Source organism: Urocitellus parryii, chromosome 13 (genome assembly GCF_045843805.1).
Source record: "Urocitellus parryii isolate mUroPar1 chromosome 13, mUroPar1.hap1, whole genome shotgun sequence".
Classification (NCBI taxonomy): Eukaryota; Metazoa; Chordata; class Mammalia; order Rodentia; family Sciuridae; genus Urocitellus; species Urocitellus parryii.
In genome coordinates this window covers 58527838-58540129 of record NC_135543.1, presented here as the reverse complement: position 1 = coordinate 58540129, position 12292 = coordinate 58527838, and the positions used below count along the sequence as shown (strand labels likewise).

At 37.1% G+C, this 12292-nt stretch overlaps 1 protein-coding gene across 2 annotated transcripts in view; it reads left to right on the top strand.

Moving 5' to 3' along the window:
- The first annotated feature begins 920 nt into the window (after positions 1-920).
- Positions 921-12292, top strand: part of LOC144249990 (methylglutaconyl-CoA hydratase, mitochondrial) — a 129770-nt gene continuing 118398 nt past the window's right edge. Inside the window, exons 1-3 of one of the 2 annotated variants that reach the window (XM_077792256.1) lie at positions 921-933; positions 8622-8689; positions 8801-8888. In XM_077792256.1, the coding sequence (XP_077648382.1) occupies positions 8687-8689; positions 8801-8888 (91 nt within the window). In that variant the 5' untranslated portion in view covers positions 921-933; positions 8622-8686. Of the gene's footprint in view, positions 934-8621; positions 8690-8800; positions 8889-12292 lie in introns of those variants that run through there. The other variant, XM_077792255.1, reaches the window with a different exon arrangement.

Genomic DNA, 12292 nt, shown 5'->3' with positions numbered 1-12292 from the left:
GTATTTGGACATATTATACAAGCATAGAATATAAGTTATTCTAATTGGGATCCCAATCTTGTGATTGTACATAGTGTGGAGTGACAGAGGCCTTTGGATAGGTGGATAGGGGAGGTTGGAAGCTCCTCCCCCAGCAGGAGGGGCGTCCTGGTCTGTCCCAGTGGAGAAGGATTCCTCAGTCCTTTCCCTTCCGGCCCTCTGCTCACCCCCATTTTACTTCCTGTGCTTCTCCATTTTCTCCAGGGTCTTATTAGAATTCTTTACACACTTGCTGAGCTGCCAGCAGCGTATTCTTCCTCGTCGCCATCTCATTTCGCCCTCCCAGGTGAGGCCTGGTTAAATATTCAGCCACTGGCTTACTAGGAAACTCCGCTTCACAGACGTCCGCAAAGTCCCGGGCCAAGTGAACAGCTTCGCCTTCCACCAAGGATGTCAAGAGGGTCCAAGCGGCGGTAGGCATCCCTGCGGGCGCCCACGGCACCTCCCTCCAGCCCGGAGAGGTGGGGGAGCAGGCTGGCCGGGCGCCCGTGGTGCGAAGGCAGAGCGGCGCCCTCCTGGCTCTGGCGGCTGGGCCAGGCCTGCTGCTGGCTGCCGGCGGCCGCAGGCTGGTGCAGGGGGTTGATGGCCGCAGCGTAGGCTTCGCCCGGATGCGAGTAGGGATCTGCCGACTGAGAGTAAGCCAGCTGCTGGTAGGGCGGTGGAAAGTAGGGTGGCGGCTGGTATTCGGCGACTCCAGTGTGGGACAGCGGCGGTGCGGAGCTGTAAAGATGCTGCCCGGCCGAGGAGAGGTGGGGGATGCGCGGGTTCCCGTTGCTACTCGCATCGTGGCGATCCTGGGGGACTGAGTCCGCCGAGCTCAGCGGCGAAGGTCTGGACGCTTCGGTGGCCACGACGCTCAGAGGCGCCTGCTCAGGACCTCGGGTCCCAAGCCAGGTAAGTGCAGGATAGAGGCAGCAGCCTGCGATCCGGGGTGAGTGGGCCTGCGGCAAACGCCTAGCCGAGCGGCTCGCTCTTCAGCCCGCACATGTTGGAGTTGCTACTTATATTCTTGATAATTGCCATTCTGACTGGAGTGACTTGGAATCTCAGTGTAGTTTTAATTTGCATTTCTCTAATTGCTAGAGATGTTGAACATTTTTTTTTCACATATTTTTTGACCATTTTTATCTCTTCTGTGAAGTGCTTGTTCAGTTCCTTTGCCCATTTATTGCTTGAGTTTGTTTTTTGGTGTTAGGTTTTTGAGTTTTTTGTGTATCCCGGAGATTAGTGCTATATTTGAGGTGGAAGTGTCAGATTCTCTCCCATTCTGTAGGCTCTCTCTTATGTTCTTGATTGTTTCTTTGCTCTGAGGAAGTTTTTCAGTTTGATCCATCCCATTTGTTGGTTCTTGATTTTACTTCTTGTATAAATAATTTCTTCTACTAATTTTTGCAGGCAGATCTACTGGCAATATATTTCCTCAACTTCTTTTTTTTTCTTTTAATCTGAGAAAGGCTTACTTCTGTTTTGCTTTCAAAGGATATTTTTACAGTTTTAAGAATTCTAAGTTGGAGGGTCCCCCCCCCCCTCAACACTTTAACTATAGTCATATGTTGCTTAATGGGGCACGCATTTTGAGAACTATGTCATTAGGTAATTTTGTCATTGTGTGAACATCACACAGTGTACATAAACGTTGATGTTATAGCTTACATAGCCTGCTGTTTATAAGATGTATTGTGTGTGTGTGTGTGTGTGTGTGTGTGTGTGTGATTTGCTTGTAGCTCCTAGGGCCATGATGAACAAAATAATTAGAGATTAAATTAAGCATGAGAAAAAATGATGGAAATCATGAGATGTGTTAAACATGTGATATATCTGGTTACTGCCATTGTAACATAGTGTGCTGTTTTACAACAAAATTCTATTAGTAGAAGGAGTGCACTCTAAAATAATGATTAAAGAAATAGCATAGTAAATACATAGACCAGTAGCAGTCACTTATTACTATTATCAAGAATTTATTTGCTATACATAATTATATGTGCTATACTTTCATATGACCAGTGGCAGGGTAGATTTGTTTATGTCAAAATCATCAGAAATATGTGAGTTATGTATTGTGCTGCAATACTGGGATGGATTTGACATCACTAGCTGATAGGAAAGTTTAAATTAGTTATAATCTGTGGGACCACTGTTGTTTATGTGATCTGTCATTGACTGGAATGTTCTCACATGGTATAGGCATGACTGTATTTCACTCCAGTCTCCTCTTGCTTACCTCATTTCTGAGGATAAGTTGTCTATAATTTTTTTCTTTGCCCCTTTTAGTTGAAATTTTGATTCTCTGACCTCTTTCAGGATTTTTTTTTCTTTGTCTTTGATGTTCTAGAATTTGAAAATGATGTGTCGGGATGTAGTGTTTTGGGTATTCATCCTCCTGATCTTCTATGCCTTTCCTGAATCAGTGGGTTAGTGTCTGTCATTAATTTGGTATTATTGATCATTATATTTTCAAATATATATGTAATTATATGTATATTTATGCATATGTATATTTATATTTTGCACTGGGGATGGAACCCAGTATAAAGTGGACCACATCTTCAGCCCTTTTTATTTTTTATTTTGAGACAGGGTCTTGCCAAGGCTGGCCTCAAATGGTATATGCCACCGCACCCAGTTTGGTTAGTTTTTTCTTTTCTCTCTTTTTCTTTCTGGAGTTCTCATTGTGTGTGTTACTGCTTTTGGTCTACAGTTCTTGGATCTGGTATCATTTTCTTTCTTTTTGTTTTCCAGTTTTGGTGATTTCTGTTGTGCTATCCTGAAGCTCAAACAATCTTTCCTTAGCTGGTGACTGGATTTCTCTGGAGTTTTTCTCTCTCATACTTGTCCATATGAAACTTCAGCAGTTTGCTCCAGTTTCCATACCTCAGCAGTAGTTCTTGTGGAGATTTATGCCTTTTTATTTTATGTTATTTATATATTTATTTTATTTTTTGTAGTGGTTGATGGACCTTTGTTTTATTCATTTATTTATATGCAGTGCTGAGAATCGAACCCAGTGTTTCACACATGTGAGGCAAGTGCTCTGCCACTGAGCTACAACCTCTGCACTGAGGTTTATACCTTTGAACTTCTGCTCAGACAAGCCACAATTCTCTGTCTCATTAATTTTGGGGGGCAGCAGTGAGTCCTGGTAGGCCTCTCTTTTCTCATAGTTCTACGATAAATTATTGTTTTTTCAGTTTCTTCAGGTTTTTTTTTTTTTTTTTGGTTAGAATTGAGTGACAATTTCTGGCTTCTTATGCTGGACTGCAAAGTGGAATTCCAAGTTCATTGTTTTTGATTTGTTGCAAATTGTGTTTTCTATTTTCATTTTTGGGTTGTTCATTGTCAGTCTGTAATTATGTGAACTTTCCTGAATTCCTTTATTAGCGCTTTTTTTGGATCTGATTTTCTCTTTATAGGATTATGTCCTTTATGAGTGGGAATTACTTCTTTCTTGCAAATTTGTATGATACTTGGTTTCTGTTTCCTTTTCTTTCCTTTTCGCCTAATTGACTTGGCTAGAACTTCCTGTACCATGTTAACGTGGCTGTGGTGAAAATAGGCATTCTTCTCATTCCTTATCTTTGAGAAAGACTTTCACTTTCATTGCTGAATCTGGTGATGTCAGCTGTGGTTTCTCATAAATGCCCTTTATCAGGTTGAGTTAAAGTTTCTATCTCTTACTAGTTGTTGCTTTAATTATTTAATAATAATCCAAGAGAGTTAGGCTTTGTCATATGCTTTTTCTACATTAGTTAAGATGATCATATGATTTTAAGAATTTTTTCTTTATTCTATGGATGTAGTGTATTACTTTGATTTTAGTATGTTGAACTTCTCTTGCATTCTTGGAATAAATCTCACCTGATCATGATGTCTAAAGCTCCTATTATGCTTTTGGTCTACAGTTCTTGGATCTGGATTGGTTTGCTAGTACATACTGAGCATCTGTACTCTGAAAATCTGAAATCTGAAATGCTTCAGAATTTGTAACCTTTAGAGTTTTGGGCATGTTGCTATGAATGGAAAATTCCATGCCCTACCTCATGTGACAGATGGCAGTCAAAATGCAGGCAAACTAAAAATAGTGTGTAAAATTGCCTTCAGAATACTTATAGAAGGTGTATGTGAAACATACATTAGACTTTGGTCCTGTCCTGAAGACATCTCATTATGTATATGCAAATATTTTAAAATCCTGAAAAAATTTGAAATGTCTTCTGGCCCCAAGCATTTTGTTTTTTGTTTTCTTTTTTTTTTTTGGGGGGGAGGTGGAGTGGGAAGGTATGTCTTTATTCTATTTAAATTAATTTTTCTTATATATGACAGCAGAATGCCTTACAATTTATATTACACATATAGAGCACAATTTTTCATATCTCTGATTGTATGCAAAGTATATTCATGCCAATTCGTGTCTTCATACATGTACTTTGGATAATGATGTCCATCACATTACACCATGATTTCATCCCCCTTCCCCCCCTTCCCCTCCCACCCCTCTTCCCTATCTAGAGTTCGTCTGTTCCTCCCATGTTCCCCCTCCCTATCCTACTATGAATCAGCTCCTTATATCAGAGAAAACATTCGGCATTTGTTTTTTTGGGATTGGCTAACTTTACTTAGCATTATCTTCTCCAACTCCATCCATTTATCTTGCTTTTTTGTGATCCATTCTTTGTATTGTGGCCTAAATGACCTTTTTTTAAAAAAAATGTTATATATGACAGCAGAATGCATTACAATCTATATTACACATATAGAGCACGATTTTTCATATCTCTGGTTGTACACAAAGTAGAGTCACACCCTGAATGGCCTTTTTTAAAGCAAGTGTGAACTTAGAAATAAATTTTTACAACTTGTTAAAAGCCAGTAGAAGAAACCTGTAGCAAGCATAACAATTGATGAAATGGCAGAAGCATTCTCATTAAAGATGTTGATAAAATAAGGAAACTTGTTATCTTTGCAAATCGTCTGTATTTGTTTTGTAGTTCTAGTTAAAGTAAAATGGTAAGAGAAGGAAATTTAAGTCACCACTGGAATAGAAAAATGTTACTGCCAACATTTCTAGATGATGATTGATCATGTCCTTGGAAGATTGAAGATAATCACTCATTAAATCTGTTAACTGTTCATAAATTTTCTAGGAAAATACTAAAGATGATACCACAAAACTTTTCATATACTTATAATATGTGATTAGAAATTATAACTGAAATAGAAATAAAAGCCTTCACAAGAACAAGTAGCCTTCCAAAACATGTGCTAGAACTATGCCTGAAAGCCTACAGGTCCCCCCAAAAAGAATGAAAGACCTAAAAACGTGGAACATTACACCATGTCCTGGAAGAAAATGATTTAATAGGCAAATAATAAAAATAGGTAATTCATAAAAGAGCTAATGAACATTTAACTTAGTTAACTCAACTTTAGTTCAGAAAATTGGTGAAACTTATTATAAAAGGACATTATTTTCCCATATATTGTCAGAGATATGATATTCAGTATTGAATGATAGTCCAGGGATTCTCAGTTAACGTATTTTTAGGAGGCTCCCTTTATTGTCCTGCTATAAAGTATATAGATAATGCAAGCTCCTTAAAACATACTTTTAAAAAAATCTCTAAATATAGTATGGAACAAAGGGGACATAAATTATGGTAAAAACATCAATTTCATAATGTAAGTTCAAAAACTGCTGGAATTAACTATGGTAGAAGCATTTTGATGGAATTTTTAATAATGATATCAGCAGTATCTAGCAAAGTTTATGATAAAACATTAGTAACTTAATGCACCAAAAATGTTTGTGCTAGAAGGAGAGATAGTAATTAGGTACTTGTGCTGTAAGTTTTAAGTGTGTCATATCATTTGGTTCTTGCACCATGTCTCTCCATGGCATTTGGAATTATTTGTATCTTAATGAAGAAACTGAGGGTCAAAGTGGTTAAGTAACTTGCCCAAAGTCAGATAGCTAGTAAGTGATAGACTGGGATCTGAGCCCCAGCTCAGAGTCTGCATTCTTAGCTTCTGCCCCTGGAGTTCGTACCTCAAAAGACATTTCAGCTTCCCTTTAATTCAAAACCGAACTCAGGAGCTTTACCCCCCTCCAGATCTCACATTGGTCATTTTTAATTGATTTGTTTTATTAAATGTCATTTCCTTCTGTCCATTTGCTGAAGCCAGGAATCCCAACACTTCTCTTCAGTTCAGTTAATCCTTAGTCCAGTCATCAGTGACTCATTTTAAATTGTACCTTGAATAGCTCATGAATCCTTTCAGTTCCCTTTATTTCTACCACTGTCAGCCTCAGCCAAACCTGACATCTCCTGACTGGACTACAGAGTGTGCCTTGAGCTTCTATCCTGTGCACTTCTGGCTGATCCCCTTTCTTGTTTTGTGTGTGTGTAGGTGTGTGTATATCTGCTCCAGAGGTTACTCCTTGTTCTTAGGATAAAGGCCAGATTTTTAGCAGGACTTGAAGGGACATTGAGTCCCTCATTGAAGACATTGAGTCTTGTACTCTCTTCTCCATTCTCCTCTCTGTGGACTGTTACTGGTTTGTGCTTTTTCCTGTGGGGAAAAATGGGACCAGGACTGATTTATGCCTTCTCCTGTGTTTCCTCTGCCTGGAATTCAGCCGTCTTCCGGCCTTCCCAACTTAATGCATTCTTCTCAGCTCACCTCAAATAGTGGGTAAGCTTTTGTTAGCCATCTCCCTTTGTCCCCAGATCATATCAGTTCTGGCTATAAGTTACTATATAGCATATCTATAGTAACACTTGTATACAACATTTTGATTAAATAGTCTGCTGATTATTAATGTTTATCTTTCCCTCCTAGACTCTAGTTCCTTGAGGGCTGAGTACCAAAATGCATACTCAATATAGTTTAACGAACACATCTCCTTCACAGTTAGCTACTAAACTGAAGCTTGAATGGTGAACCATACTCATTGAAATGTGGAGTTTGATTGCTCCTTACTGGCTAAAGGTTCTTAACCTCTTCAAGTCTTTCCTTATCTGTTAACTGAGAATAAAAGTAGTGCCTACCTTTTGGATTGTGAGGATTATGTGAATTAGCAGGGATAAGGCACTGGAGCAGTGCATACTAATGTGCTCAGTTAGTGGAGCCGTTGTCATTCCTGTTGAGACCTATTCAGGGTCACGCAGTGTTTAACATACAGCCTGTTGTAGATATCAGTTCTCATGTTTTTCTCCATCAACTGAGATCATTTGGAATTCTTAAAACAACGGCTTTGCAGTTTCTTGAACAGACATGTGTACATTTCATTGTCTTCATTTTACTCAGTTAAAACTAAGGACCGTATTCAGCCCAGTAGAAGGGCTGATATATAGTGCAAGTTTATGCTTACCCAGGAGACAAGAAGGCTGAGTACAGGTTGCATAGGATTTTGATTATCCATTTATGGTCTTTGAATTCATGTAGTTTGAAATAAATTATTAAAAAATTTTAAGGAGAGATGAATTCTATGCATAAGAATTGCTTTTAGAAACTTGATCTGCTGCAGTTGGAGTGGGGGACTGTATTTAGGTGATAGTCTTTGATAGAATTAGGAGAGTTAGGAGGGAGATATCCATTTTTATAAGATGATGATCTTTGTTTTATATAGATTGAATTGAATTGCTCATAGGTTTTTAAAATAGAAATACCCTCAGGTTTAGTGTGTGGGACAGAAGTCATGAGAAAAGCCTGGGGTTGAAATAAAGAGAATTATAACAAAAAGCATTAGTGAGCTGTTAACTGGTATATCAGCAGAAAAAACAGATCAGGTAATTTTTATATGTGACAAGGTTTTGTTAGCTGTTATTTCTGTGTACTGTATGCTTGAAGTGATGAAGCCACATTTTAAGTAATGTCTTATAATCCAATTGTTCACTAATAAGTGACCTTCTCTAGTGTGTCTGATTTAGTGATTTAAAATTTAGTAAAATGTTACATTTTATTTTGATGATGCTTACAGAGATAAATTGAAGGGTCATGAAGTTCTTTCCTAAAAGTAATGAACATTAAGCTCTAGTTTGATTTTATAAGTTCTTTAACTATCATAGTTTTTAAAAAAACTGTTTATCTTATATAATGATGAGATACAAGATAAACAGTTTTTTAAAACTATGATAGTTATACAAAATACATGTATGAAGATGTGAATTTGGTATCAACATATATAATCAGAGATATGATAAATTATGGTATAATGGTGTATTAAGAATTGTAATGTAAAAATAAATTTTAAAAGGCATAATTTGATGACTATGCTAATTAGATTAACAAGGGCAAGCATTTTACCATGTATACACATATCAAAACATCTGGTTGTATATTTTAAATATATATCACTTTATTTGTAAATTATACCTCAATAAATCCAGAAAATAAAAAAAAAACTGTTTATCTTATAAAGGAAACTAAATATGAAAATAAAGATGAATAAAGTCTTGCAGGAACCTTAAGGAGATGGTAGGTTTGTTAAGTCCCAAGGTAGCTAGGTGTACTAGAGTCTGTGTTCTCTGAAAATCTCACTAACTCAAGTGTTATGCTTTTCCCCCCCTTCCCTTAACCAGGAATTGTGGTGCTTGGAATAAACAGAGCTTATGGCAAAAATTCACTTAGTAAAAATCTTATAAAAATGGTGAGTGTAAAGATTAAACTGTTTGCTTCTAATTTTAAGATATAGTATTGATATCAATCTGAAAATGATCTTTTTTTCTTTTTCTTTCCTGTTCTTCCTATCTTGGTTTAGTTATCAAAAGCTGTGGATGCCTTAAAATCTGATAAGAAAGTTCGGACTATAATAATCAGGAGTGAAGTTCCAGGGATATTCTGTGCTGGTATGTAAATGACTTTTATTGTGAAATTATATTTAAGGATTAGTGTGTCCTCAGTAGTGGCCCATTTTTCATTCAAATGTTCTGTGGTTTGGTTTAAACTTCATTACTGGCAGCAACTCGGTCTGTTTTTCATGAGAAAAATAACATGTTTACTCTGTCAGCATTAGAATATTTTGCAACATGTGGGTTTGGTAAATTCTGTATTTACCAAAAAAATATTTTGAGTCATTAAAATTTGCTTGTGGTGCATACATAAATCATATTTATGAAACATAATTGGGAAGGAAAAATTAGGTGTCCAACAAAACATTATGCCCTGTATGTTAGTTGTTCAGAAGATGCGCGAAATTGACTGGCAGTTGCTGCCTCATCTCAGAGTGCCAAGTATAGATAATTTGCTTTGAAAATGGGTGTTTATGGTAGTATCCAGGTGGGGGCTGGACGTGTCTGTGCTATCTGCGGTAGCAAAAGATAACTAATTCACATATACATTTTTGTGTTTGTGTTGCATTTCTCAAAGCTAAACATCAAGTTATTTTGCATTTTCCCTATGTCCTAGTATTTCTAAGCCAAGATATTAAATGAATCTGTTTCAACAAGTGAAAAATGTGTGTGATCAAAATAAAAAGCTCATAACATGCAGCATCATTATTATTAATTTATTTATTTACTAATAATCAAATAGAGACAGAAGTTGATTGAAGCATAAAACTATTTTATTTCAACAAAAATATAAATAGGGTAATTTCCTTGAAGTAATCATACATTAAGTCATTGCAGTGTTTTATTCATTGAACAAATTTTTATTGAGTGCTTAGAATTCTATATTTGGAACAGTTCTTATAACATGAGGGTATATTTGTAGACAGATGTTTTTAGAGGTGCCTAATTATGGCCTGTATTCTTTAGTTACTCAGTCTTTTTAGGTTTTAATCTATGGCTTCCACTGTAAAACATAGAATTTTAAAGTATTAAGAAATATTCATTCCAAAAGTTTTGGCTGTGGTAAGGTTTCATTGTTTTCTTATAATGTAATGTAGCATACCTAAAAAAGGATTGCTTTAACTCCATTTGGGTCATTGAAGAACATAGAATCACTGTCCTCAGATGCTTGGGTGATGATGTTAGGCATTCAGGCTTCTGTTTTCACATTTGTCAAAGTTAGTGCTATCTGCCTAGTAGGGTTGGTGGAGACTTTGATGTGACAGTGTAGAGAAAGCACAGTGCACTATATTTGTCCCTTCCTACCCTTAGGGGATTGGTTTCAGGACTCCCTGAACCTTCGCCCTCAATTCCCTTCGTGCTCCCAATTTCCATGAGTACACAGATCAGCAGGTGCTCAAGTCCCTTATTTAAAATGGTGTGGTGTTTGCATAACCTACCCACATCTTTCCATATACTTTAAATCATCTCTGTATTACTTATGTTACCCTGCTGCAACCAGTGTGGCCAAACTAGCAGTTCCGGCAAGGGACGATGGGAGATTAGAAAAATAAAGACTCAAATACGCAGATTTTTGAAGATAACAGCTGGGATTGGGTGGAGCACTGCTCTCTGAAGGAGAAGCAGGTCTAAAGAATCATGCTAGCAATCTTTATTATATATGGCTCATTCAGATTCAAGATATTCTTTGCAAGCATTATTCTTTGTATTCATGAAAGTTAGCAACATTATGCATCTTATTCCTCAGTTACATTCTACATTTGCAATGTGCAACTTTAGGAGGTTTGTGTGTCCCTCAAGAAAGCCCATTGTCTAAAGTTACTGTTAATGCAGGCAGGTTCAGGAGCAGCAGAGTGGTGAAACATTGTGGTTGTCCCAGGAACTGGATGCCTGAGATCAAGGTCTAGACTGATAAGACTCTTGCACAGAGCTTCCTCATGGAATGCATTACCATAGCAACTAGGCATCTTGCACCTTTGCAGATTAACTTTCCTAGGCACTAAGCATGCCACAGCCATGAAGACATCAGGGACCCCAATTTCAGACACTGCTCTCCCATCTACTTGTCACCGCTCTTCAATGCCGAATACAATGTAAATGCTATGTAAATAGTTGTAATACTATATTGCTTAAGGAATAATAACAAGGATACAAGTCTGTACATGTTCAGTACTTATGAATCCCCCCCCCCCCCCGCAAGTATTTTCTGTCTGTGATTGGTTGAATCTGAGGATGAAATTAATGGATACAGAGAGCCAACTGTATCCAATAAGTGATAGCTGTATGTTTCTTATAAATGTTTTACATTTATTTTCAATTCCTTTTCTTGAGCAGTGTGAGGAATTTAGACCAAGAGAATTAGGATTCTTATATGTGTAACTTTTAGCACAGGGTTAACATGGTTTTGAGGTAAAAGGCTCTCATACCATGAGTGGTGGCTGTGAGGTTCTTTTGGGGCTGCAGGGTAGCTTATTAGAAAGTTGTAGTGTTAGGATTTTTAATGCAGCCTCAAATAAAAGGTATAGTGTTAAGTTTTAAGGCAGGCTCAAATATATGAATATACATGAATCTCTGAGGAGTAATGGTGATACTGTGAGGGAAGAACAGCACCTAAAAAAATAAAAATAAGTGTTGTCGTATATAGTGGTGCACCCCTGTAATCCTAGCATCTTGGGAGGCTGAGGCAGTGGATGCATGTTGAAAGCCAGCCTCACCAATTTATTGAGACCCTGTCTCAAAGTAAAACTTAAAAAAGGATGGGGATCTAGCTTAGTGGTTAAATGCCCCTGGGTTCAACCCTTGGTACCAAAAGGAAGAAGAAGAAAAAAAAATAGAAGTGTTAACATTCATCTAACTGTTCTCTTTCTGTTGGTAATAGATTTGTAATTATCACACTGTAATTACTGGTAGAATTTAAAAATTTTTAAAATCTATTTCTTGGTCTTGGTAACTCATTTGTTCTTCATCTCTACATTAGTAATATTGCTTGAAAAAGGCTTAATACTTCAGTACAGTTTGAAACTGTTAGAGGTTGCCCTTTCCCCCCAAAGGGCACATTAAATAATGTACCAGATGCTGTTTATCAGTTGAGTAAGAGCTTTTGAGTACCATCCCATCTACTGTCTTTGCTTTATGTACTTTTAAATTTTTACATGATCAGGGTCATCTTTCATATTTTAACTTATGACATTTGTTACTATATTCTGCCCCAAATCAGTGTTTGATTTGTAGAAAAATTGGGCCAAGTCATTTATTTTAGTTAGTGTATCTAATTGGACCATTTGATCAGATTTCTCTGAAAGGTTTTCTTCTCTTACATGTACTTTAAATAGGTAGGCCACTGGGGTCTGTCTGTATATATTTGTGTGCATGAAATATAATTCCTGTTAAATAAAGTCTCTTTACCATTAAAAGAGTATTTAAACTCATCATAGCCTATATTTGTCATAAATATCTTAATT